Source organism: Pyrus communis, chromosome 14 (genome assembly GCF_041283825.1).
Source record: "Pyrus communis isolate YQ-2024b chromosome 14, ASM4128382v1, whole genome shotgun sequence".
Taxonomy (NCBI): domain Eukaryota; kingdom Viridiplantae; phylum Streptophyta; class Magnoliopsida; order Rosales; family Rosaceae; genus Pyrus; species Pyrus communis.
The window spans coordinates 24,941,043-24,967,109 of NC_142578.1; the positions used below are offsets into that span (position 1 = coordinate 24,941,043).

Here is a 26,067-nt window from a genome sequence, read left to right on the forward strand (position 1 = left end):
TTCACAAAAAAATCGATCATATCAAAAAAATTTCAAACCTTACAAATATCGGAAATACCTTTGACCAAATGGACTCATTGAGAGAAAGTGAATCACAATTGGTACAACATCATCTTGTTGTAGCAATTAATCAATGAGAGGAATTAAATTGGTCGTGTTAATTTATAGGCTTAATTGTAGTAAATTTTACTTAGTTTAATTTTAGGTTCTGGACTCAATTTTAGGTTTTGGACTCTTATATTAGTTTTTTATACTAAAAATAAAGTAAAAGTTATAAAATAATAATAAAATAAAAGAAGTGTTATTGGCACTCCAAAAATCTCATTTTCTACTCTCACAAGTGTATTTTCTTTCAAAATATAGAAAGTTTAGAGTGTAGAATAAGATTTTTAGAATACCAATAACAATTTCCTAAAATAAAAGTTTATATATATATATATATATATATCTATTAATTAATGAAATTCTCTTTGTCAACCAAAAGATGATGAAAATACTACTTAGTCTTCTATCACGCAAAAAAAATGATGGGCAATAATGTAATTTCATATGTTCAAATTTTACTGTTTTTGTATTAAAGTCTCACCTACATGTGATGTTAAAATACATCCAATATAAAAATAAAAATAAAATACCAAAAAAAATAATCTCCCACTCCACCCACGTTCTCTCTCTCTCTCCTTCTCAGTTTCTAAAAATATGTTCATACACACAAAGTATGTAGGTAAATGCTAGTATATATAAAGTGAGAGCCCCAGTTTGGTCAAGCATTCAAAAATGCCAAGAATATCCCTATGTTTATATAATCTCTATTAATTAATGAAACCCTTTTTGTCAACCAAAAGAGGATGAAAAGACTACTTAGCCTTCTATCACACAAAAAAAATGATGGGCAATAATGTAATTTCATAGGTCCAAAATTTACTGTTTTTTTATTGAAACCTCACCTACAAATGATGTTAAAATACCTCCAATATTTAATAAAAAACCAAAAACAAAAACTTCCCACTCCCTCCATGTTCTCTCTCTCTCTCCCTCTCTCTCCTACTCATTTTCTAAAACAATGTGTTCATACATACAAAGTGTATAAGCAAATGCTAGTATATATAAAGTGAGAGCCTCAATTTGATCAAGCATTCCAAAATGCCAAGAATATCCCTATGTTTCCTTCACAATCCAAATCCAAAAATTGAGGACAAAAATGTAAAAAACAACTTAACTTATCAGAAACTATATTGGAAACAAAACATGGTAATTAAAATATAAAAAAATCATGATAATTATCCTCTAAAAGTTAGCAGTTATGGAGAGGAGAGAGAGATAAATGATAAAGGCAACAAAAACAAATTAAAGATAAAACAAATTAAAAGTTAGCAGTTATGAGCAGTTATTGTTTGGTTTTTTAAATGGATATCGATGGGAAAGTGCCACAAAAAAATTTCGACTAGCCGGGTTTCTTTTTTAGTTATTTTTCTCTTTTATTCACCTTAATTTATTGATGCATGAATTTCAACAAATATTACATAGAATATTTATGCTTCCATTTTTATTAGTACGGTTATTGCTATATTTTAGATCTGTTTTCAAGTTTTAATATTTATGTTTCCATGTTTCCTTCACAACCAAATTAGAAAGAAAAAAAACAGAAAACGAGAATAAACTCGTAAAAAACCATGCTGAACAGAAAAATATATTTGAAAAAATAAAAAAATGTAAAGGGACGTGGTGGATAACTCCTCCATTTTAGGATGAGATATTAATATCTCACAAAATTATATTAAACAAAAAGACAAATAAAAGTAAAGGGACGTCATGAAATAACTCCTCCATTTTAGGATGAAATATTAAAGTCAGAGATAACTGTATTGAACATCATTTTAGGAGAAAAATACTAAAAAATACAGTAAAAAAAGGCAACAAGGTGAATAACTGCTCTCCATTTTAGGAGAGAGAGATATTAAACAGAAAAATTAAAATTTGTGGAAAAAAAAGAAACAGATAAAACAACAGGAACAAAATAACTTCTCCTCCATTCTAAGAGAAAATATTAATATCTAACAAAATTATATTAAAAAAAATCTAAGAAATTTATATTAAACAAAAACAACGTAATTGCTCTCCATTTTAGGAGAGATATATTAAACAGAAAATTAACATTTGTTTTATTGAAAAAAAGGAAAAAAAAAAAGAACATGAACGTATCTCCTCCATTTTAGGAGAAGATATTAATATCTAACAAAATTATATTAAAAATAATAATAATAAGAAAACAAAGTGGGAGAAAAAGGGTAGAGGTTGTGGTCAGTTTAAAAAAAACGATGAAGTTCTCCCACCACCAAGCAGTAACTTTCCAATTCCCACATACATTCCCATTTTTTCCATTTTAGCTACAATATTATTATATGTACTCTCCATCTCCTCCGATTATGTGGCCAAAGCTTCTTCACTTCTCTAAGTTGTTCTATTTCTTCGATCTCTTTTATTTTGTGTTTGTGAATGATATGAGCTCAATCCCCATCTCCTTCAATTTTTAGCATGCACGCTGTCATTAATTGGATACTAGAAGCATGGTGATGGAAGCACAGTCGTATGAGATTGGTGGGGTTTCACTTCTTTTTCCTGCATGGTTGTACTCATTTTACTCATTTTCATCTAAGCATAATATGTAATTGTATGAATTCCCAGGTTTAGCTTCATTTGGGTTTTTTAACTTCTTCCTTTGAAATCTTCATTGTGCGTTTTTTAAATTTTGGTCAGATTATGAGTTTCAATTTTGATTATATTAATGTGATACACGTGTGCTATGGTAATTTTAAAAATTATTTATTTTCATTCTCAGGTTATTTACAAGAATACCCATAAAAAATGAAGAAGGAACTACCTATTGATAAGATCCCAAACAAACGTATCTCTAGTTTACTCCTGGTTGGAAGATGTATGTCGGAGTAAAAACTACTGATCTAAGCCAACTGATTCTCAAAGAGTGGAAAAAGAAGAAGCATGAGCAGTATGTATTTTAACTTAGTCTTTTTGCACCCACCCATGTACAGAAAAAATGAAATTTATGAATTGCACACTAACCATTCCACATTTTTTTGCTTGCTGATTATTATGGTGTCATTTTTTTTGTTTGGCTGATAGAATTTGGTTTCATGAACTATGCTTATTATCACTTTGGTAATTACTAATTAACCAAAAAAATTAAGTTAATTAGTGTAGTTAGAATTCTCTTATATCCATTAGTATCGTTTTACCCCTATATATTGTACAAGAAGAAAATCAAGAGTTGGGTTCCTTAGTCAATAAGGGATTAAAATTGGTGGATTTCATTTTCGTTTACTATGATAATGGTGTTATCGTTATGCATGCCATATTGTCATATTGCCATGTTCGTTGAAGAATTTAGCAACATATATTTCATCCAATTTGCACATATGTGAGTAATCTCTCATACAATTTTACTATTTTTCCTTTAAAACAACAATGAAGATAAAATGGGAAAACATAAACTATTAAAAAAATATGAAAATACGACATGTAATTTCATTCCTAAATACATGTTGATAACATTTAATGCCCTTAAATCAAAATTTTTAGATTCATAAGTTTTCAGTCAAAGTTTTAGGCTAGTAGGGATGAACTCCTAATATATGAAGCAAATCAAAATATGGACAACATGTACATATGTAAACATAGCGTTTACGTGTGAAATCAAAGCCATGCTTGCCACCCATTTGCTTGCACTTGATGCTTTAGATTTTCATGGTTAATCTGCAAGCAATGATGATAACATAAGAAGTCTAACTATAATGCAATCCCAAATATAAAAAGGTTGTAAGCAATTTAACCTAAATACCTTTAACTTTGACAATTTTCTCATGGCAATACTTTTACTCCAGTTACTTTTAGAATACTGAAAAATAAATAATTTGTCAAGTTTGAGGTAACAAATTGTAATCATGTTTACAAAATTAAAGGGAATTTTAATTGGCATTCCAAAAATCTCATTTTACACTCCTCACAAGTGTATTTTTCTTTACAAATATAGAAAGTTTGGAGTATAGAATGAGATTTTTGGAGTGCCAATAACAATTCTCAAATTAAATAGTAAGAAATGTTACCTTAATCTTGTACTTCAACCTTTGTACTTTGAGACCGGTGTGATGCTTGTAAAACTGACAAAAATTGCAATTTTATTCTATTTGAAAATTGAATGCAATTTGAATTTATAGTATACTTCCGTATAAAAATAAGAGAAGACTTACCGTATTTAGAAAAGTTGTTTGGTCACTATTAATCTTTTTCCTGCACCCATAAATTGTCTTTTTTATAATTTGAGATAATTAATTTGTAGAATGATATAGAGAATGCCATTAAAAATAAATAGGTAAGAAATGGTGTTGTACCTAATTTGTTGGACTTTATTCCAAATACGTACGATGCGAGGAGTTGTTGAAGGTTTTAATTTTTCTATAGCCTTTTTCATGCGCCACCTATATATTGAAGGTATATATAATGTTAGAATTTCTTGTATCAAATTTAATAAAGAATTTAGAATACATACTGCTCATGCTTCTTCTTTTTCCACTCTTTGAGAATCAGTTGGCTTAGATCAGTAATTTTTACTCCGACAGATATCTCCCAACCAGGAGTAAAAATAGAGACACGTCTATTTGGAATTTTATCAATAGGTAACGATAACACCATTATCATAGTAAACGAAAATGAAATCCACCATTTTTAATCCCTTATTGACTAAGGAACCCAACTCTTGATTTTAAGGAACCTAACTCTTGGTTTTCTTCCTGTACAATATATTGGGGTAAAACGATACTGATGGATATATGAGAATTCTAACTACTCTGATTAACTTAATTTTTTTTGTTAATCAGTAATTACCAAAGTGATAATAATAACCAGGCATAGTTCAGTTCGTTAAACCAAATTCTATCAGCCAAACAAAAAAAAAAATGACACCATAATAATCAACAAGCAAAAGAAATGTGGAATGGTTAGTGTGCAATTCATAAATTTCATTTTTTTTGTACAATGGGTAGGTGCAAAAAGACTAAATTAGATGATTGAAAATAATAAGAAATTGTTGTGATGGACACACACCCACAATTTATAAAATAATCACTTAAGAAATATAAGAATATCTAAAACAACACATATTTGGGGCGCGTAGCGCCCGTGATGCAAAAATGCCTCGCATGCGTGTGTGCATGTGCAGAAAGGCTAGTAAAACATTAAATCTAGGGGTATATTCAATTTTCTCACCAACATAAAAACTGATTTTTTTTTTTTTTTTTTTTAGTTTTTCTTTTCTTTCTTATAATTCATTTTTAAAATTTATTTTTGGTGATTTGGGATGAAGTTCCTTATATACCCCTAGATTTAACAGAAAAATAAACGACACTACTGAAAAAGAGCAATGAGACAACACATTATTAATTTTGAGAACTAAAGAAACTAATATGAGAGTTCATACACTAAAATTAAATAAGGGATAAAATTCAAGGACGATTGCTATAGTTAACCCGATTTCTAGATGATTTTTTTGTAGCATAAGTATTCAACAAATTAGTTTACCAAAAAAAAGAAAAAAGTATTCAACGAATTAAAGAAAAAAAAAGTTAGCAACAAATTACAGAAATTAAAAAAGTAATTATAAGTGAACATTTTGGGAGACAAGCACTTATCCCCGATGTTAACCAAAAAAAAAAAAAAAAGACACTTATCCCCGATAAACAATATGATAACTTCCTTATAATGGTTCAGACCCAACGTCCAAATGATGGAACATTTTTCCTAATCGGATTGCACATTTGTTTCACTTCCTTTAGGTGAAGCCCAAATGCCTCCTGGAATGGCAACCCTAGAAGCTGCCCCAAGGGCACAGCTTGCGGGACAATAACATTACCAGTCTGCTCCGACGACGACAGTGCCTTCGAAACCACGGGGATGGCACGGGAGATGTCGGTGGCCGGCAGTAGGCAATTGGCAAGCAGTGCATTTCCGGTCGCAGTGAAATACCTGTTCCAGTAGTACTGTGTTTGAGGAACGCTGTCAATCAAATCGAGATCGATCTCAAAGAGATCATCTTCGTCTTCGATGTCTGCTAGGCCTTTACACAGTCCAGCACATTGTGTGGAAGGGGACCCTTCGACGAGAGAAGCCATGGTTGTGGTGGTTTAAGTTTCGTAGATATGCTCTTGTACTTATATATGTGCACATATTTGGTGTTTGGTGGTGAGGTTGGAGTTCAGGTGGGAATTAGAACGCCCTACAACAAATTTACAACGACACTAAAAGAATGTGGAGATTGGTCTTTGAAAGCCACGTCTTCCAAAGTCAAATCCCACGTATGCCTGACATATACTCTCAAATACTTGTACATGATTTTTCTTTTTCTTATTTTGGTAACGAGTTAAACGCCCTGAAATTAGTTCAAAGAGTTAATACAAACAAGGCTAGTCCTAGTTCAAGTGGATTCTCAAAATACTGGTACCGGAGATTCATATTATAGCTCCAATTAATATCACCCTAAAACATTCCTCCCAAAATCAAAACAAATAGAAAAGGACGCTCACTACCACATCAAATACAAATGATTTTCAAAATTCTAACGCACGACAAACATGTACACATCACCTGAAACATCATGTGATTAGAAAATGTTCGATTTCATCACAGGCAATATGGTATTACAAGTCAAGAAAGACGGAATCTGATTTGCATCAAGAAAAGCTAAAAATCCAATGTCAATAAGGAACTGTGGATTCAATATCTACCAAAACCACTAAAGTTTGAGCAGTAGAACTAACTACCTCAACAGAACACAAGATATTCCGCACCTAGGACACACTGCTTTTAATCCTTTAAGTTTAGTTAACAACCAAAAGCAATAGCTCTCAAGAGTCTAACAATGTGACAAGACCATTCCATGGAGTTTGGATACCAATCACCTAATAAGTATAATAACTTCTATAGTTATCTAAAGCATTAGCCTGAACTCTACGGGCTCGTTTGGTGGCTACGATTGGAATGGATTGGATAATTCAGAAACAATTCAAGTTATATTGAAGGTAGAGGGGAATGATCAACATACCTTCACTATAGTGGGTTGTCCATTCCAATCCAGTCCAAACCTAGACACCAAACCAGGCCTAAACATTTCAGTAAATAAAACCAAGGCCACATTTTCCATCACTACGTATACAATTCATTACGTTCATATCTTAAGCTAAAACTATAGAAGGGATTCAAATAGCATAAGCAGTGCCCTATTTCCTTCTACAAGTATGGTCACTATATTAACTATTTTTTTCTCTTTTCTCATCTTGCAAATTCATCGAAAGTTTCAATTTTCTTACGTTTCAGCTATAAAGTTTTGTACATGCAAGAACCCAGAACATACGGGCTACAACTTTGTTAGCCTGAATCAGAAAAACTTAAAATCATTTGGAGCTTCGGCTTTTGTACTTCACCAGTTAAAATGAGCCTTAGATGACTGTTTCCAAGCACCAAGAACACAGCGCTTTCTTTTACCATTTGATGCAGGAGGCCTTGTGCGTCCAGTTTGTGAATAGCCAACCATCACATTGTTAAGTTGACTACATCTCAAACTCACGTCATGCTTCAGATGGTACACAACCACAAACCTTTTAGATCCCTATTTTGTTTCGACATATAGTCAAGCACATCCTATGCTGCAAAGAGGCTAGATGACAGAGCAACCGATACATCTTAGCTTAACTAATCAGGGAGTGCATAAGCAAAAGGAATCACTTAATTCATGAACTTATAGCAGAATAAAATCAAAACAACAATGGCAACAATGCAACATAATTGAGACAATACAGGACGAAAAATCCATTTATAACAAGTGATAATCATGAGGTAAAACATTTTTCCAAGTAATCCTGACTAAAAACGATAATTCCTTTCGTTGTGATATCTCCATTTTCTACATATTCCAACATACATTCATAAGATTTCGAATTCACAACATCACATTCACCTAAATCCACAGCTACAGAGATGTTTTAACCCATGCACTATCAACCAACCACCAAAAATTTGCAAAACCCAAATTGTTTCACAGCCAATTCCACTAAAATATCACAAGAAGCGAAAACAGAGTGTAAATCAAGAAACAAGCATACGCTATCAAGCCGCGATGCTCGTCGCCGCCATCAGCAAGGGCAACCATGAGCCCTGTGCAAACCCTAGTAGCCCACAAGACGAAGACGGCAGCCACGGCGATCCTGAAGGTGCCGCCTTGGGGGACGAAGAGCGAGGCAGCTGATAAGATTACCACAGGCAGCATACAATACCCCACTACGGACGTACATCTGTGCAGGTCGAGATTGCCGTTACGCCCGGCGAGCATGTTAAAGACGATGTAGAGGAAAATTGATGAAACGACGATCCACCCGAGTATGACGCCGAACTGAATTTTTCCGGCGAGGAGTTGGAATAGGCAGAGTAACATGTAGAGGAGGATCGGCCCGGAGAGGTCCGAGTCCTTGTGGACCGCCGGGTTGGACCGGAACGGGTTGAGGATGGACTTGGTTTTACTCCAGATTTGGTCAGGGTGGATGCCGAGCTCGTCAAGGAGGGGCTCCTCATCCTCGAAGGAGGCGGAGCCGCCGGGGACGGAGGAGGATCCGATCGGGCCGCCGAAGAGGGAGGAGGAGGAGGACGAGGTAGCGGCGGAACCGACGTCGAAGGACATGAAGGGGATGGAAGAGGTCGAGGAGCGCGGGGGCTGAAACGGCGCCGTGGCGACGCGGCGTTGCTGGATGTTGTTGGATCCGACGGCGGTAGGGTTGCCGCCGGAGGGGAATACCACCGGGGGGACGGCGAATTCCTTCTTCATTTCGAGATCGGACAGCTCGGGTGGAAGATTTGGGGAATTTGGGGGCGAGATCGATTAGGGTTTTCAGAATTTGGGGTGGGAAAGGAAGGAGTGTGTGTGGGAGCTTTCGAGCGAGGTGGGTAGATCAGTTGAACGCAGCGTGCGGTTGTATTTGGGAGGGGGAGTAAGGGCTCTTTTGACTTTTTATCGGTGAAGTTCGGCTTAATTGGTGTTGAGCTGATGATCTTTGTCGCGCGGTAATCGCTTGAAGTTACACTTTTGCCCCCTTCTGTTATTTGTCTGATCCTTCTTGCTCTTTAAGCCTTGAGGTAAATTTTTTTATTTTTTATTTTTAACTACATCCTCTTGTTTTCTTTTAACATCTGTGCTATCTACACACACTCAAGTTCGAATCATTTTTCATCATAATTCTGATTACTCCAATTTTTTTATAGGGTGTTAGTCGTACTTGAGTCGAAAACAGAACACTAGTTTTCCTTTCGTAGTGCAAAAAATCTTGTCATAAACATTATTTTCGAAATTTAACGCCACGCCCAACTTATGAATGTATGATACACAAATAAAGATGATTAATTATCTATATTAATTAGGTTCTTATTACCAATGTAGCGTCAATCGATGCTTGAGACTTAGAAAGAAATTAACACATATATGAAGTTTTGTCGTTAATTCGATACTAAATTTCAAACTATGATTTTTTTTTTTAAGTATTATCGCTTAGAAGCACTTTCAGTAAATCACTTTTATTACGAGATCAAAAATTTTTAATGTCAATTTTTTTTATCAAATATGATTACCTATTGTCCAACAACGGTTTAAAAAAAAGAGATACACTAACTTAATCAGCTGGCCTAACTCGCGTTTACGGAGAAAAATCTTGATTAAGATTCATATCATAAGAAAGGGGTAAAGTAGTCCTTTTAGGCTTTTGCTTGATGAGAAAGCAGCATAAACAAGAAGGGATTAAATTCCAATTAGTCCTTCCGAAAATCCAAGTCGACAGAAAAACCCATAAAAAAAACTCAATACCACCGACCACAACAGTGAGCGGGAGTCTCCGTCTCGCAACTGAAAAATGGACGACGGCGGCGTCTCGAAAGCAGTGGCGGTGGTGGCTTGCGCTGCCATGGCGCTATTCTACGTAGCCGTTCTCTACGCCCCGACTGTAATCCTCCGTCTTCCTCCTCCTCCTTCCTTCAAGAACTTCATGATCCGACGGTTCGTATGCGCCGCCATTTCATCCGTCGTCTCCGTCATCGTCTCCGCCCTCCTCCTCCATGTATGTCCGCTTTAACTTCCCAGTTTCGATTGACCCAGTACAGATCTTCAGCATCTTTGATTATCGCTTTGAACAATGTCAGCTCTGTAGCTAAGCTATTTGTAGTAGAAAATTTAGCATATTAGGAAACTGGGTTTTCGAAATTTGACATTTTTACTGTGATATAAAATAGATGACATTACTGTTCACAGAAGAACTGTTACTGGGTACACTTATATGTTGACCAATTGCAATTTTTGTTATTTTTTAGCTCACTTTGTTAACATTGTTGAATAATGTCAGATGAAAAGCAGGGACGTATCATCTCTGTTAAGTGTATACGGAATCCGAACAGACCATATTGTGAGTATTATTATGCTAAGATACAATCTTTATATTGTTGGGTTCCCTTTTGGTTTTTAGTAAAACCCTCCTAGATTTCCTAAAAGAAGCAGCCGTTTTTCTCTATGTATCGTATGCAGATTGGGAAACGGTGTGAATGCTTGCTAAATTTGCATGTTGAATCGCGATTTTATGTGTGAAACAGTGGCAAGCTGTGGTCTTTCCTCTGTTGTTGACTGCTCTCGTGTACACTGGATCCTTGGTCCTTAAGGCGCTAATGCTAGTGAGTTCATTGACGGAAGATATGAATTATGGTGGAGGCTTTTCGTTCGAATATATCAAGAATGTCTCACAAGAGGCTGTTGCCTGTACTCGTACAATGGCTTCCAATGTTTTGGTTTGGCGTAATTATATTGTGGTAAGTTTACTTGTATCTTTGGTGCTGAATTAAATTTATTTTTTGTTATATAAACCCTATAACGAATCTATTTCATGTTAACATTTCCTGATTTGTAAGTGGATTTATCACATGATGAAGATAAAGATTATAGAGTGCCCTACTTTTATCCACATGTTCTTTCCTTGGCTTCAGTTGGAAAAAAAAAAATAGTATTTTTCGTAGCGTCAATTCATTGGCAGTATTTTTAAACAGGCTCCTATTACCGAAGAGTTGGTGTTCAGAGCATGTATGATCCCATTACTTCTCTGCGGAGGATTCCAAAAATCCACAGTCATCTTTCTCTGCCCCATTTTCTTCAGTTTGGGTAAGTTAAACAAATGTCATAGCAGATGTCTATCCTGATCAGGTTATTAATCTGGTTATTTACTAAGAGCTGGTGATTGTGTATTAATAGTTGATGGCTTTGGTGACTGACAACCTCTACATTTACGATGCTGTTAAAGAGCAAAATATTATGCTCGCTGTTTGTATCTGTGGTTACTGGTAATTCATGCTTGTGTATGTGTTAAATACAGTTTACCCATAACTATATTCTCCGGATTAATTCCTGAAACCCTTGATGGTTGACTATTGACCCTCAACGTAAAACTACAAAAGAGTTTGTCTTCTGGTTACTTTTACTCTCTGAAATTCCAAATTTGTTAGTGCAGAAAAATCCCTTCGCGATGTTCCTTTGTATGCCCAATATTCTTTTTTGTCTGCCCTACATGAGTACTTGCTCTGACATTTCATTTAAAAAAGTAAAGTTTTTTTTAAGTTTGTCCCATTTGTTGACTGAACTTGGAGAAAATTTGATCTTACTGTGTACGATTAATTTTTGCAGCACATTTAAACCATCTAATGGAGGTCTACAGCAAGCAAAACCATAACTTGATCAAAGCCTTCATGGTTATAGGTATGCTCAACTTTCTCTCCTTGCATGGATAGGGCACAGAGATTCAGCCTAGAGAATCGGTAGCACTAGGCAGTTCCATTATGGAATCCCCTCCCCCTTCTACTTCAGTACATTCAATCTCTGGTATTTTTCACTTACGGCATTTCTGTAAAATTGTACGGTTGTCACCATGATGCTCAATTAATTTGAATGTGCTTTGACAGGTCTCCAGTTAGGCTATACGGTCGTCTTTGGCTCATATGCATCTTTTCTCTTCATTCAAACTGGTAGGTGATAGTTGGTGTTTTCCGATATTATTGTTATTGTCGCTTATATGTGTTACAGCACTATGGGGAGCTTTTTCATTTCCTCTTTTTTGTGTGAGATATTTTTCTGTGTCGCTGAAATGTGTTGTATTTATTCCATGCAGGAAATTTTCTTGCTCCTTTAGTTGCTCACACATTTTGCAACTTTATGGGATTGCCTGTGCTAGTTTCACGAGGGAAAGGTATGCGAGTACAGTTTCCTAGCAACCAAATGAGGATGTAACAACCAAAAAAGATAAAAACTGCATAACTGAGAAATCATAGAATGTAGTTTTAGAAAATAACCTACTTGTGATTTATCTTTTTCATAGATGTTGATAGTACTTCAGAAACTTGTGCAAGTGTGTTAGTTATTCTATATGTACTATTGTTTCTCTTCTTTTACCATCATGAAACTAACTCATGAAACTTGGGTATCTGCACTGCATGTAAAGAATGAAGAGCAAACTTTCCATTGTTTGATCTTTTACTTAGCACCGTGGAAAATCATGTGCGTAAAAGGAGATGGGGGAGAAACCCAACAAATTGTAAGAAACAAGAATAAAACAAACCATTCAGATGAAAAGAAGAAATAGGAAAGTTACAACTCTATTTTGGGGCATGGAGTCCTGACCACTGTAGAACATGACATGAACCTAGGTTCCCCATTGAAATCACACACAAGGCGGGCATGGATGCTACATAGAGTCTGTTCTGTTGACACAGTAGCAAACTTAAGCCAAATATTTTCCTTCTTATGAATAACCAGAACGTCTTTCAGTACGGAGTGAAAATGTATCACTTAAAAGGCCTCTAATATTCTAATGCTGTGCTGTCTCCTTATGGGGATGTGTTTTTTACTATGTTGTGTTAGTTAAATTCTGGGACCTCGTCTTTATATTCGTTATTTTCTCAGGGTTAATAGCCGTTGCATCTGTAGCAGGAATTGTGGGTTTCCTGTGGTTACTTTTTCCAATGACGTACCCAGATTTGTATAATGACAGAACAGATAATTGCAGATGCTGGCAAGGATATTGTTCCGGCAACTAAGCCTGTGAAATCTTCGGAATAAATAGGTTTGGTCGATTCTAATTCCTTTTGTAGCATTATTTGGCATCAACTGTTCGTATGAGTTGTGCAAACACCAGTCGCTTTTGGGTGTTGATGCTATCACTGCCATCGCTGAGTGTGGGATCCACAGTTGGGTCCTTTAAACATCAATGGCTGTGCTAGTCATCCGTTCGCGACTGACGCTAGCATATTCGATGCAAAATATTATCCTTGAATAGATTTTTTTTTTTTTTTGAACAAATCCTTGAATAGATCTCAAGTAATAAGTAGTCTCTATAAAACTTGTTCAACTTGTTTGGTTGAAATTTGGCTCTGGGTCGACTTATAGGTTCAACAAGTTGGGTTGGACTGGTCCATCAACTAAATGTATGTGCACAATCATCTCCACGGTCCAAGATTTGGTTCACCAACCCGAATTTATGAAAGAAAAAAAATCCTAAATCCATTACTCTAAATTGTAATTCCCATGCAAACGTGGTTGTAGCCACATTGGCTATAAAATGTGCCCTTTCCTATACATTCAGTTGAAATGCCCCTCCTCACCGTTTAAATTTGTTTAAAGTAGAATATTGCTTACATCTAAAAAAAGTTCTTAATTCTCCTTGTGCAGAAAAAAAAAATCTCTAATTCTGATCCTCGCTTTATACCTAGGTTATGTCTATCTTATACATCATGTGACAACTTTTGTATCTAAACTTGTGAATGCTCTAAATGAAGAGGAATTCTCACATTCCTGTTTTATACACTGATTGCCTTACGCATCAAGTAAACATGTAAGACGAATGTGTGAGGAATACAACATCGGTACATGAAACCGGTGTAACCAAGTTTTCTCCTTAACGAGCTAAGAAATGAGACATGGCACTGATTGATGATCAAGGGAATGTTCAATTAACAATGTTGAATCAAATCAATCTGTTAAGTACTTTAGGCGTCTAATCGTTTAGGCCACATAACCCTCTTCAACATTTCAAACGTCTTGGATATTGTTATGATGACCAGAATCTTTAAGGATACTACCCTGCAAATGAAGGTCAATGCTGATGCAAAGAAAATAATAGCTAGACAAATATGGCATCATAGCAAAGAGAAAACCCATTCAAACGTTAGGGTTCATTCAAATACCCTATATCCCTATTCTACTTTAATTTGTCATGTTTAAAGGATTTAGGTCTGAATTTTATCTACTAGCAAGGACCTTTTCTTGGAAGTGAAACTTGTTTACATGATCATTTCTCATATTAAGAACGCATTGTTATATATAAAAGTTAAAATATATGACTTTGGACTTGTTTGAAATTATTTTTAAAATAACTTAAAGTGTTTTAAATCTCTAAAAGCATTTCTAACAATGTTTGGCACAAAAAGTTAAACGTTCTTATTGAAGAAGCACATGCTTTTAAAAAGCACTTCAAGTGTTTTCATAAGAAGAACTTATATTTTTATTAAAATTTTGATGTGCTTCTAATAGAATTGATTTTTACTGGAAGCACCTTTGAGCTAAAGTGTTCTTCAAGCAAACAGTTGTTTGAGAATAATATCTCATATCGGGCATATGACAAAAAAAAGTTCACTTAATATATGGGACTTTTGATCCCTAATATCACTAAAGTCCTTTATAATAAATCTCAACACCTAGTAATAATTGATTATACTGAGACAATATCGATGATGTTGGTGGTAGACTATGCTAGGCCTAAATTTTTTATTAACAACTTAGTCTAAGTCTAAGTAAGTCTTCATGTTCTTGGTTTTGGAAGGAGGAGCAACGTATATGAAACATGTTCATTTTTACGTGGCGTTTTAGTCTAATAGTATAATATTATATAGAGAGTACCGTACAAATAACAATACATTATTAAACTAAAATATCACGATAAATACTAAACTCGTTTCATAGAAGTTACCGAAATCTCAGTCATGATGCCTTGGTGCTATTTTCAACCTCCAAATTGATTTTGCTGAGTTGGTGATGGGGGTGGTAAGGTGTCATTCATTAGTAGGCACAGGATTAGGAGGGAGGGAGAGGGTTTGTTAGACACAATCGAGTTCTGATTAGACGTTCTTTATTTCCGATAGATTTCATTTCATATGTGTGTGATGGTCAAACCAAAACGATATGCCAAGAGACTAATGTCATGTCCATGACTTACATATTTGATATTTTGTGGGTTACCACTTTTTTTTTTCAAACTTCATAAACCCACATTGACTCTGTTTACTGAATCTTTTGATGACGTTGATCCTCTGATTAGATCCTCCCCTATCAAACTCGGTTCTCAGTCTTAGAATCTGAATGAAAAGGCTCTTTTTCAAATTAAATTATGATTTTTTTATGTCTAATTATATTTTATACGGTTTAAGTTTGGAGTGATTTTTAAAATGGACTATGAAGTTTTGATCTTTTTTTTATATTACATCTTAAGGTATTCAAATTTATCAAATTGTGTTTTCGGTTGGATTGGTTGTATGATAATTCATTCAATTGACACGTAGTGAATTTGAGACCCTTATCTAGACTAACATGTAAGCCACATTTGCACACATAAAAATCATTATTTTGATGGAGGGTTAGATGTTCAAAGAGATATGATGTTTAACTTAATACAATTTCAAAACCTTAAGGTGCAATCTAAACAAATTGGAACCTCATTACCCATTTTGAAAATTACTTCCAACCTAAAGGGTGTGTAATGTAATTAGCCATTTTTTTTCTTCTAATGGGGAGTAATTACCGTACTCCATTTTGTTATCCTAGAGTTCTTTCGTCAATTCTATCTACGAGTACGCTATCCATACATTCTTTTTTACTTTTCACACAAACCTTGTTAATTTATGTCATTTCATCTTCTTTAATTCAGTCAATCTGACGACCGCAAATGAAGAGAGTGTATGAAGTAAAAAGGGATGAGTGGATAACACACCCCTTCTATCTATTGATAAACCTTTGGTTTATCCAATGCAATGACTATAAAAGAATAATAGAGTGCAGATGGTGAACATGGAGTGCAGAAATTACCCCTTCTTGCTAGTGTAGGACGATTTGTTTAAGAAGATATTGTGGGGTCTTTAGACCTAAGTTTGTGCTGGTGTTTAGTTTCAATGCTGGAGTGTAGCTCCTCTATTCTACTAAAAAAATTACATCCCCTTATTTAATAGGATTAAGATTCGGGAACACATATTTTCACATACATTTTGACACAAGTTTTTGTGATGTTCATTCCGCAATGTATTTCAGTGATTCAACTGTTTATCTTTTATGTTTTAATTCAAAAATCATATATGTCTACAAAAAATCATGCAAATCTGAAACCATATGACTGTTGGATTAGATTTAGTGTTTCTTTGCACTACAAATGAATGTCTTATAGTTTTGGATTTGTCTAATTTTTTGTAAGGATGATCTATAAATGATGAATTAAAAACTAAATGCTTCGGATCCTTGAAAAAAATTACGAAATGCAAGCCATAAAAACATGTGTCTCCAGATTCATATGAATCATTTGCGAAACAATACGGTATTTTATTTTAATAGAGGACATACATGGAATGGTAAAGGAAATATGACAAAGTTTCAAACCTATTATGCGTCGCTATATATTTTAACTTTTACATATAAAATCACATGATTGTTTTAGAAAATTATCACCTTACCTATTTGTTCGCGTCTATGTAAGTTATTCTCCAATTTTAGTTGCTTCTTAGTACATGGTGTGAGATTTAGTTGTATCGTTACGTACATGTGTTTCATGTTGCTTACTTTCTCTAGAGAGAATCTGTCCTTCAATCATAATATATTTCTTTACACCTTATACAAGTGAATATATTTCCAATGGCACAACGAATTTCTCTTTTTTCTTTTTTTGCTGTTTAAATTATAGTCTCCGGTACAAACCAGTTAACCAGTTAAGCTTTCGGACACATTTGGATCACTTTGCCATGTGATTTACTATATCAGACAACTTACTGTGGAATTTACTATTTGCCAAATCCAACTATGTCTACCATTTCAGATGCTTCTTTAAAAGGGTGAGAGATATTTATCATCATTTTCTTTAACTTTTTTAGATAGTGGGATTCATGTGTCGGTGTAAGGTTCCATTTCATTTAAGTTTATCTTCTTGAATGGACATGCTTGTATGAATTGGTGCAAGAACAATAGTTCTAATTTGGATATTTAGAGAGAGAGAGAGAGAGAGAGAGAGACATAAATTTTTAATAAAACCCCCCCCCCCCAAAAAAAAAATTCATAATTTTAGTGGAGAATTAGACGTTCAAAGAGACATAATGTTTAACTTGGTACAATTTCAAAAGCTCGAAGTGCAATATGAAAAAATTGAAACCTCATAACCCATTTTGAAAATCACTTCCAACTTAGAGGGTATAGAATGTAGTTAGCCTTTTATTTATTTATTTATTTTATTTTATTTTTTAACGGGGAGTAATCTTCGTACTTCATTTCATTATCCTGCAATTCTTCAATTATTGACTCATTTCTATCTATTGATAAATCTCTGATTTATTCAATGTAATGACTATAAAAAGAATAACGAGTGTAAATGGTGAACATGTAAACCAATCTTCCTACACTAGCAAGAAAGGCTCACTCCGTAATGTATTTTAATGATCTAATCATCTATCTTTTATATCTTGTTTAAAAGATCATGTCTACTAAAAATTACCCAAATCCGGAACCATACGACTGTTGGATTAAATTTATTGTTTTTCGTAGAACTATATTCGTCATTTTTTTCGCTACAAAGGAATGTCTTAGTAGCTTTGGATTTGCCAAATTTTTCTCAAGGATGATCAATAAATGATGAATTGAAATATAGATGGTTTGGATCCTTGAAAAAAGTTATAGAATGGGAATCACAAAAATATGTGTCAAAATGTGTCCTCGGATTCAAACCGTATTTAATATGAATCATTTATGCGACAAAATAATTTATATATTTTAATTGAAAGACACATGAAATGGTAACAGAAATAAGGTAAAGTTTCAAACCTATCATGTGCCGCTATATGTTTTAACCTTTACATATAACAACACATGATTGGTTTAGAAAACTATCACCTTACCCATATGTTCACCGTCTATATAAGTTATTCTCCAATTTTAGTTGCTCCTAAGTACATGGTGTGAGATTTAAGTTGTACCGTTACGTGTGTTTCATGTTGCTTACTTTCTCTAAAGAGAATATGTCCTTCAATCAGAATACATCTTTTTACACCTTATATTATTATTACATGATGCAAACACAAGTGAATATATATTCGATGATGCAACGAATTCTCTATTATTTTTTTGGCTGTCTAAATTATAGTCTTTGGTACAAGCCAGTTAGCCAGTTAAGCTTTCGGGTTTGTACACATTTGGATCACTCTGCCATGTGATTTAATGTATCACACAACTTATTGCGGAATTTACTATTTGCCAAATCCAACCATGTCTACCGTTTCAAATGCTTCTTTAAAAGGGTGAGAGATATTTATCATCATTTTCTTTAACTTTTTTGGATAGTGGGATTCATGTACCGTTGTGACATCCCATTTCATGTAAGTTCATCTTCTCGAATGAACATGCGTGTATGAATTGGTGCAAGACAATAGTTCTAATTTGGATATTTAGAGAGAGAGAGAGAGAGAAAGAGAGAGAGAGAGAGGAATAAAGCTAAAATAATATTTATATTGCTTGCTAGATGGCTTGATACAGCCTTGTAGTGCAGAAATTTTTAATAAACCCCCAAAAAAAGATACGGAAATAGAAGAAGCAGAAGCATTCTTTGGTAGTGCAAAAGATACACACTACAACTTCATCTTGTCCTATTTTGTATCTAAAACTGGGACTACAACTGTCGACTAATAATATTACACAAAAAAAAGGCTAAATCCTCCTCTTCCTCCTACTGGGGTCATCACATTTTTACTTAATTTTAATTAATTTTATCAGATAATTAGTTGGTTGAACCAGTAGCATTTGGGTTGGAGGAAGAGCTGAGATTGAGGTCAGGAATGGTATTCCCAGCAGCTGCAGCTGCATTGGCTTTGGCTTTTGAAGAAGCACTTTTGGACAGCTTCTGCTTAAGCTCGGAAAGCAATGCTTGATTCTCCTGGTTCAGCAGCTGTGCTTTCTTCCTCAGCCTCTCATTCTCTTTCATTATGTAGCAGTTCTGCAAGTACAGCTTCGAGTTCAATCTGTCCATTGCTGTGAAAATTTTGTCTTCAATTCCTGTGTTGCCCCTGAAATCAGAACCGAAAAAAAAATAAAAAGGGTATCTCAGATAATGTTATTTATTAGCATAAACATTTTATATGTGTTTCACATGAAGACAGTAACATTATACTATAAAAAAATGCAAAAAAGAGAAGGTATAAAAAAATAAAAAAATAAAAGGAAAATCCAATATGAAATTAATGGGAGACATATTGGATCAAAGAAATGTTACCCAGAAACAGATTAGAATTTGTTGGAAATAACTTTGGTTTGTGCAGTGCTTTTGTTGGAAGCACTTATGGCAGTTGTCCAAAAAGAAGGTGATGAAAACAGGGAAAAGCAGAGCAACTTAACAAATTTTGGAGCACTATGGTCGGATTAATTATGTATGTATGTGTGTGCGTGTATATATATATATATATATATTGGTGGGTTGTTTTGCTTGTAAAGGAAAAGAGAGATGGAATCATAAGTAGTCTAAAACTGCACTCAAGGAAAAAAAACAATTGGCTCTTTCGGCTTCCCACACATGAAAGGAAAGGATCAAAAGTTATGTATTCAAATTGCAAAAACTTCAACTTCCTGGTTTGATCACAAGAGCATTCACAAATACAAATCTTACCCTTTTCCACATTCAAGAAGTTGGTAAGAACGATCAAAAGATTTTAAAAATAAGAACAAAAATTGTTAAGTTCTTTTTTTTTTTGTGGGGGGGGGGGGGGTGGTGGGGGGTGTGAGGAACGTTTCTAAAGGCAGGAAAAGAAGAACACTAAACCAAAAACAATGTGAACTACGAAGAACATGAAAATAGTAAGCAGGAAAAAAGAAGCATCGAAAGATAGAGGGGTGTGTGTGTGTGTGTTATATTTGTTTAAGTAAGATGAGTAAAGAAGTGACCTTTAGAAGGTTGGGTTGGTAAGAGAGCTTTGGGGCCGGAGAAGCAAATCTTCTGGTTCTGTAACAAGTAGTAGCAGTGAGAGAGAAAAAGGAAGAGTTCGGTGTGAGGGACAAAAGGAACAAAGAGGGCCTTAATTTATAGTGCCAATGCCCACTACTACGAGTCTTCCTACACAGAGAAACAAAGCAACCATATGTGAGAGAGAGAGAGAGAGGGAGGGAGGGAGGGTTGTCAAGGGGACATGCCCGTCTCGATCTGACACCACAATCATGCATGTGTAAGCATGGAAGGCGGCCGGTTTGGGGCCTAAAAGATTTTAGCGTTTTTTGTCTTCTATGATGATGATGATGAATATGGCGTCATGTGAATGATGGTTTTTTGGGTTTTGCAGCAAAAGAAATAAATAAACTTATAAAAAAAAATACTTGGGAAAAAAAGAAAAACAAAATAAAGGGCATACTAGCGGTATTTTGGTCATAAAAGTGGATATGGAAGAAGAGGAGAGGGACAATTATGGGTAGCTAGGGTTTTGTAAAATGATGGGGGAGCTAGGGCCGTCCCAAGATTCGCAATGATGGTTTGGATTGGCTTTCCCTCCCCACCCTTCTCTTATTTCCTCCATCATCAATTACAATTTCTACTATTTTTTACAATTATTTCTTATTTCTTGTTTCTCTACCAACTACTATTTTTGTCCCTTTTTTTTTAATTTTTTTATTCCCCTTTCATTTCATAATTCTCGTGTTGGGAACTGTTGGAAATAATCAATTTCATCCATTATGGTTTTTGGTTTCCCTTCCCACCTTTTCAAGATCAAAAAAATTCAATATGCATTTTGTCATTTTGGTCAAGAAAATCTATCTCATATCTTTTAAGTCCTATCAAAGATTTGAATCCATTATCCTTGTTACAAGAACAAATTTATTCGCATATACATTGAAAAAGATTTGAACTTGAATATAAAGAGACAAACATACTATCATGATTATTTGATCTAACTCACGTTTGTTTATATTTATATATATATATATATATATATATGTGTGTGTGTGTGTGTGTATTAATTTAATAATGTTAATTTTCCTACTTTAATATACGTTGTGGAGGATTCGAATTCAGATGTAAGGAGGCAAACACATGACTTCGCTTAACTGATCAAACCCTCACATGTTTTCTTAAATGTAATAGTTGAACGCTCCTCTTTATCGAATTACATGAATAAACGAAAATAATGATCATGATTAAAAATATGTGTGAAAAAATATGTGTGTTTTAGGTCTTTTCAAAGATTTTTTAATCCATTATCCTTATTACAAAAGAAAATTTACTCATATATTATATATACACATTGAGAAAGATCAAAACATAAATACAAATTGACAGATGTATTATGCTAATTATCTAGTCTAATTCACGTTTGTTTATATTTAAATATATTAATTTGATAGTGCTAATTTACCTACTTTAATATGCATTGTAGAGTCACTTAGTACTATGATATAGTGATATTCTTCTTCACTTATAAGTGAGAGGTCTTAGGTTTGATTCTCGCCAAAGGCGAATTTGAACCACAATATTGCTAACTCATTGTGAAGTTTAGCCCACCCCCTCCTCTTAGTAAAGATAATATCGTTTGTTCAAAAAAAATAAATGTACAATGTGGAGGATTTGAATTTACTACTTTGCTTAACTGATCAAACCCGCACCTGCTTTTTAAAAGTATTAATTGAAGGGAGATAATTTTGACACTCCTTTTAGCATCTCTTACACTCTTTTTTTATCGAATTAAATAAATAAAGTGAAAATAACGTTCATAACTAAACACAAACGTATGAGAAAAAGTTGTCTGTTTACCATTTTCTTAATTGAATAGTGTTAGTGTGCCTAGAGCATTGTTTTGTGACAAACTCATTACCCCAAATGCGAATCCCTATTAGATAAAAAAGGTGGTTCCAACAAAAAGACCAAAGAAGGGTATCCCTTTAGTAGGCCTATCGGTCCTTTAAGTACAATAAAATGACCATTTTACCCTTATACATAACTTGCACGTTTTTTTCACCGTATCGATGGTGTTTTGTTTTACGTTATTACAATCATAATTATAGACCAAGCCAAAACCATAAGAAAAAAAAGCAGGTTGTTTTTTGCCCAATATAGGGGTGTGAGCTTGAAAATTATGGTGCTATCCACAAACTCTAGTTTACGTTTCACACATTTATATTAATTATTATCTTTTAATGATCTTCAATTCATTTAGTCTGATGGTTAAAAATTAAATATGAGAGAAGTTGCACAAGATGTGTGCAGAGCACCACCCCTTATAAAAAATGGTGTGTAGTGGGTGAGTTTTTTGGGGCAGCCAGCTGCCCTCATGGATTATCAGTGGCTTAACGCGAAACATCAGGGTTTGACAGGTGGTGTTTTGGAAGGTCTATCAGATGAGGGTAGAATTGTCCAACTGCCTGTGTCCCTCGTGGAGCTCGTTCATTTCCATCCTCACTTGGGGCTGTGCTTACCTTAATCTAATTATGGATTTTAATAGCACTTTTTAATGTGTCAAGGATACGACGTGATACACCAAGCAGTACATGATTACGCAAATTAATATCACAAAAATCCTAAAATTTAGTACATATGTATTATCTTATTATAATTCTTTTCAATTTTTCAATTTTTTTTTTCTCAAATAGAAGTCATTTACAATTTCTAAAATCATAGCAAACATCCTATTAACATATAATTATGAGATACGATAAATGCATAACTTGCTAATAATTTGGTACATTATTAGTATATCATGTACTCTAATTTGAGTATGTATTAGTATTTTAGTACATTATAAAAAATTAATTATAGTATGTTATGTAACTCTTTATTTGATAGGTACAAAACTAATGATATGTATGTGTAACCATAATATAAGATAGGATTTTTTTCATATTATTAGACTAAGGACTCATATTTTACAAAAAAGAAGAAGAAAACTTTATGAATATAAAATAAATATTTTGAAAAACTATTTAATAGTTGGATTTTTTTTTTGTTCAAAAAAAAAAAGTTGGACTTTAATTTTCATTTCATATTATTTTAAAGATTAAATGTTATTAACCTTTATACGTCAAGCTTAAACGAATGAGACAACCAAACTTCAATTATCTCATTAAAAATACGAGTTGTTCGCTAGCTCTACAAGTCATGTACATAATTTTTAAGAAAAACTAATGAAAATGGTTTGAAAATTTTGAGTTTGAATGATAATGACAAAATAAAGGGTAAAGTGAATAGTACAATGATTGACTTTTTAGTGTAAAAATATGATTTTTTTTATTAAAATAAACAGTATTATGAGCTTTTCGTTAAAACTTCTTAATTTTTATGTCCCAGCTCAATTGATTTCTTTTACTAACCAATCTTGAATGAGCTAAATACGTGTCAAACACAAGCCGACCTCAAAAGAAAGAAAAGATTCGGAAACCGTGGGAAAATGCTGTGATGGCGGTCTCACATTGCCAGCCTGTTGTCGATTTTTCTCAAAGAAGGGACTCAGAAAATCGTGGGGAAAGTATAAAGTAACATATCATTTAGGGTCTCATGATACATAATAATAGCATTCCTTGTCAGATAATTTGGCATATGTATAAGACGATTGATTAAATTAGATTAGTGTCGTAACATAAGTATCCTAAATTCCTAGTTACAAATAAAAGGGTTTATTTATTTATTTCATTTTTACCATAAATTGTCCTTAAAATTAGCTTAACTTCTCATTTTGATTCTTTAGTTTCAAAATCAATCAATGTCGTCCCTGAAATTGGTTGTCACAAATCAATTTGGTCATTCTCTACATTCTCATGTTTTTAGTATAATATTTTATAATATTAGCACGACAATTAACATTAAACTGTGAGATGATAAAAAATCCATTAAAAATTCCCCAAACATTTCTCTTCAAACAAACAAATGATCCAGTCAACAAAAACACGGGCCAAAGGGTGGTATCTCTGTAGAATCCCTGCCAAGAGTGGACTCAAAATTGACAAACTAAAGCGTTATAAATCCGGATCTTGAACAACCAATGATGGCCATCCCCAACAATGATGGTGCCTCTTCCCCCCTCCCCCGTCCTTCCTTCCCCTTCAAACAATACTCCTTCAGTATTACGATCTGATGATATCCTTCTTCGCTTAGAAGTGAAAGATCTTAGGTTCAAATTCTATAGATGGCGAATTTGATACCAAATTAGGCTGTTCATTGTGTGACTTATCTGAACTCACTCTCTCCCTAATTTAAAAATATCAATGTACTAAAAAAATATATATATCCTTCTTAAATAACCTTCTTACTTTCTGCAGCAGAATTGGAGGCACCCTTTAATACCAAAGCAAGAAGAAAAATTGTAGAGAGGAGGAAAAAAATAAAAGAAAATAAAAGGGGGTTTCATGATTTGAAGGGGTTAAGGGTTGTTTGTTTTCATAAATGCGTTATGGCAGTGCTCGAGAGAATTTGCATGGCCACAGAGGCATTCATGAACACCCTTCATCATGCACATTGCCTATAATTACCATTATGTATACAGCCCCCTAATTTTTACCCAACAAAAAAAAAATAAAAAAATAAAAAAAAAGAAATAAAGAAAGAAGGATGATTGCATTGCATCACCCCTGGTGAAACTTAAATTGCTGACTCCTGCAATGTGATTCGATGGCAATGGCATGATTTATACCAGTTTATCTTTATAATCATGGGTTGGTTTCTGCAATTTTTCTTGAATACTTAAAAGGCACTCAGTGCTTTAAGCTAACGCATAATTGATCGTTGAATTTGATTCAACAATTTTCAGTCATTAAATTTAAACCATTGGATTAAACTTAACACTCAAATATGCGTAACCAAGTAGTGTTTCTACTAGGGTGGATCCACCTTGGGACAAGGTGGGTCATCTGACCCCCCCCCAAAAAAAAAGAAAAAGAAAAAACCTCAAACCATAGAAAAGCTTGTTGTTGTCCTTTTGAAAATCTGATAACCCTTAAAATCTTCCTTTTGACTGCTTGAAGAATTGCCTCTATAAATACTGGGCAGGACAGCTGCTAGCCTCATGCCTTCGTATGCATTGCTATGGGCGTCTGTCAATGTGCTCACTCGGTATATGCTAGTATCAGTCGGCATGCTCACTCAAAAGTTATTGACATCAGTCGGTATGCTCGCTCAAAAGCTATTAACATTAATCGACATGCTCGCTCAAAAGCTATTGACATTACTCGACATGCTCGCTCAAAAGCTATTGACATTAGTAGACTTGCTCATTTGAAAGTTGTTGACATCTGTCGACAAGCTTGTAATATGACTTAGCAAATGACCTCAGGCTCGTTAAAATGTCAATTTGCATGCTATTACGTCCAAACAAATTTGCGTACTGTGTCTGCTATTCTTATTGAAACCCCAATAAATTTCCTAAATCCGCCATTGTGTTTGTACGTACTAAAAATTCGTGGTTTCCGTTTGGTGAACTAGTTGTAATGTGAGATTCCAGTGGTTTCTGTACGTACTAAAAACAACTTTTTCTGAGGTCGTTTTTAATGATTTCACATAATTCCAATTTCCTGCATGGCTAATGATGAAAATCCTACATTATTATGGTTAGTAAGTGCATTGAACCCTACACGTGAGAGCTAAGAAGGCTTTGATGGTTTGAACTTTTTAGGGTGGTAATTTTGTTTGGGACCACACGTGTACGAGAAGATCATAACCCCTTTTTATC

At 34.2% G+C, this 26,067-nt stretch overlaps 4 protein-coding genes and 1 pseudogene across 6 annotated transcripts; 1 reads left to right on the forward strand and 4 right to left on the reverse strand.

The window, feature by feature from the left end:
• Positions 1-3,569: 3,569 nt before the first annotated feature.
• LOC148691469 (uncharacterized) lies at positions 3,570-4,856 on the reverse strand. Its single transcript, XM_088683672.1, has 5 exons — positions 4,407-4,856; positions 4,266-4,305; positions 4,122-4,175; positions 3,857-3,913; positions 3,570-3,771 (listed from the first exon to the last, which is right to left on the reverse strand). The coding sequence occupies exons 1-5, from the start codon at positions 4,484-4,486 to the stop codon at positions 3,712-3,714; spliced, it is 291 nt and encodes a 96-aa protein (XP_088539798.1). The 5' UTR covers positions 4,487-4,856; the 3' UTR covers positions 3,570-3,711.
• An 881-nt stretch (positions 4,857-5,737) lies between these two features.
• On the reverse strand, positions 5,738-7,705 carry LOC148691470 (uncharacterized; annotated as a pseudogene).
• A 129-nt stretch (positions 7,706-7,834) lies between these two features.
• On the reverse strand, positions 7,835-9,035 carry LOC137713072 (uncharacterized). The gene has a single exon (XM_068452318.2). The coding sequence runs from the start codon at positions 8,882-8,884 to the stop codon at positions 8,117-8,119; it is 768 nt and encodes a 255-aa protein (XP_068308419.2). The 5' UTR covers positions 8,885-9,035; the 3' UTR covers positions 7,835-8,116.
• An 815-nt stretch (positions 9,036-9,850) lies between these two features.
• Positions 9,851-13,711, forward strand: LOC137713535 (CAAX prenyl protease 2). 2 transcript variants are annotated; one of them, XM_088683632.1, is made up of 9 exons: positions 9,851-10,163; positions 10,446-10,505; positions 10,690-10,902; positions 11,137-11,248; positions 11,768-11,839; positions 12,043-12,105; positions 12,249-12,326; positions 13,040-13,199; positions 13,523-13,711. In XM_088683632.1, exons 1-8 carry the CDS (start codon positions 9,960-9,962, stop codon positions 13,171-13,173), a joined length of 936 nt encoding a protein of 311 aa, XP_088539758.1. In that variant the 5' UTR covers positions 9,851-9,959; the 3' UTR covers positions 13,174-13,199; positions 13,523-13,711. The 2 variants fall into 2 exon arrangements, with proteins under 2 accessions (XP_088539758.1, XP_068308947.2); XM_068452846.2 differs by having other exon boundaries at positions 13,040-13,711.
• Positions 13,712-18,863: 5,152 nt separating this feature from the next.
• On the reverse strand, positions 18,864-20,497 carry LOC137712089 (protein LITTLE ZIPPER 3-like). 2 transcript variants are annotated; one of them, XM_088684624.1, is made up of 2 exons: positions 20,309-20,497; positions 18,864-19,437 (listed from the first exon to the last, which is right to left on the reverse strand). In XM_088684624.1, exon 2 carries the CDS (start codon positions 19,398-19,400, stop codon positions 19,152-19,154), a length of 249 nt encoding a protein of 82 aa, XP_088540750.1. In that variant the 5' UTR covers positions 19,401-19,437; positions 20,309-20,497; the 3' UTR covers positions 18,864-19,151. The 2 variants fall into 2 exon arrangements, with proteins under 2 accessions (XP_088540750.1, XP_088540751.1); XM_088684625.1 differs by lacking the exon at positions 20,309-20,497 and adding an exon at positions 19,644-20,101.
• Between the last annotated feature and the right edge of the window lie 5,570 nt (positions 20,498-26,067).

What these genes read in the sequence shown, in the direction of transcription:
- LOC148691469 (XM_088683672.1), bottom strand. Translation starts at nt 4,486, where the DNA reads ATGAAAAAGGCTATAGAAAAATTAAAACCTTCAACAACTCCTCGCATC. An exon ending in AATAAAGTCCAACAAATTAG is followed by an intron (nt 4,306 to 4,406) that starts GTACAACACCAT and finishes TTATGGGTGCAG; the next exon opens with GAAAAAGATTAATAGTGACC. An exon ending in AAACAACTTTTCTAAATACG is followed by an intron (nt 4,176 to 4,265) that starts GTAAGTCTTCTC and finishes AATTTTTGTCAG; the next exon opens with TTTTACAAGCATCACACCGG.
- LOC137713072 (XM_068452318.2), bottom strand. Translation starts at nt 8,884, where the DNA reads ATGAAGAAGGAATTCGCCGTCCCCCCGGTGGTATTCCCCTCCGGCGGC.
- LOC137713535 (XM_068452846.2), top strand. Translation starts at nt 9,960, where the DNA reads ATGGACGACGGCGGCGTCTCGAAAGCAGTGGCGGTGGTGGCTTGCGCT. An exon ending in CAAAGCCTTCATGGTTATAG is followed by an intron (nt 11,840 to 12,042) that starts GTATGCTCAACT and finishes GTGCTTTGACAG; the next exon opens with GTCTCCAGTTAGGCTATACG. An exon ending in GCTAGTTTCACGAGGGAAAG is followed by an intron (nt 12,327 to 13,039) that starts GTATGCGAGTAC and finishes TTATTTTCTCAG; the next exon opens with GGTTAATAGCCGTTGCATCT.
- LOC137712089 (XM_088684624.1), bottom strand. Translation starts at nt 19,400, where the DNA reads ATGGACAGATTGAACTCGAAGCTGTACTTGCAGAACTGCTACATAATG.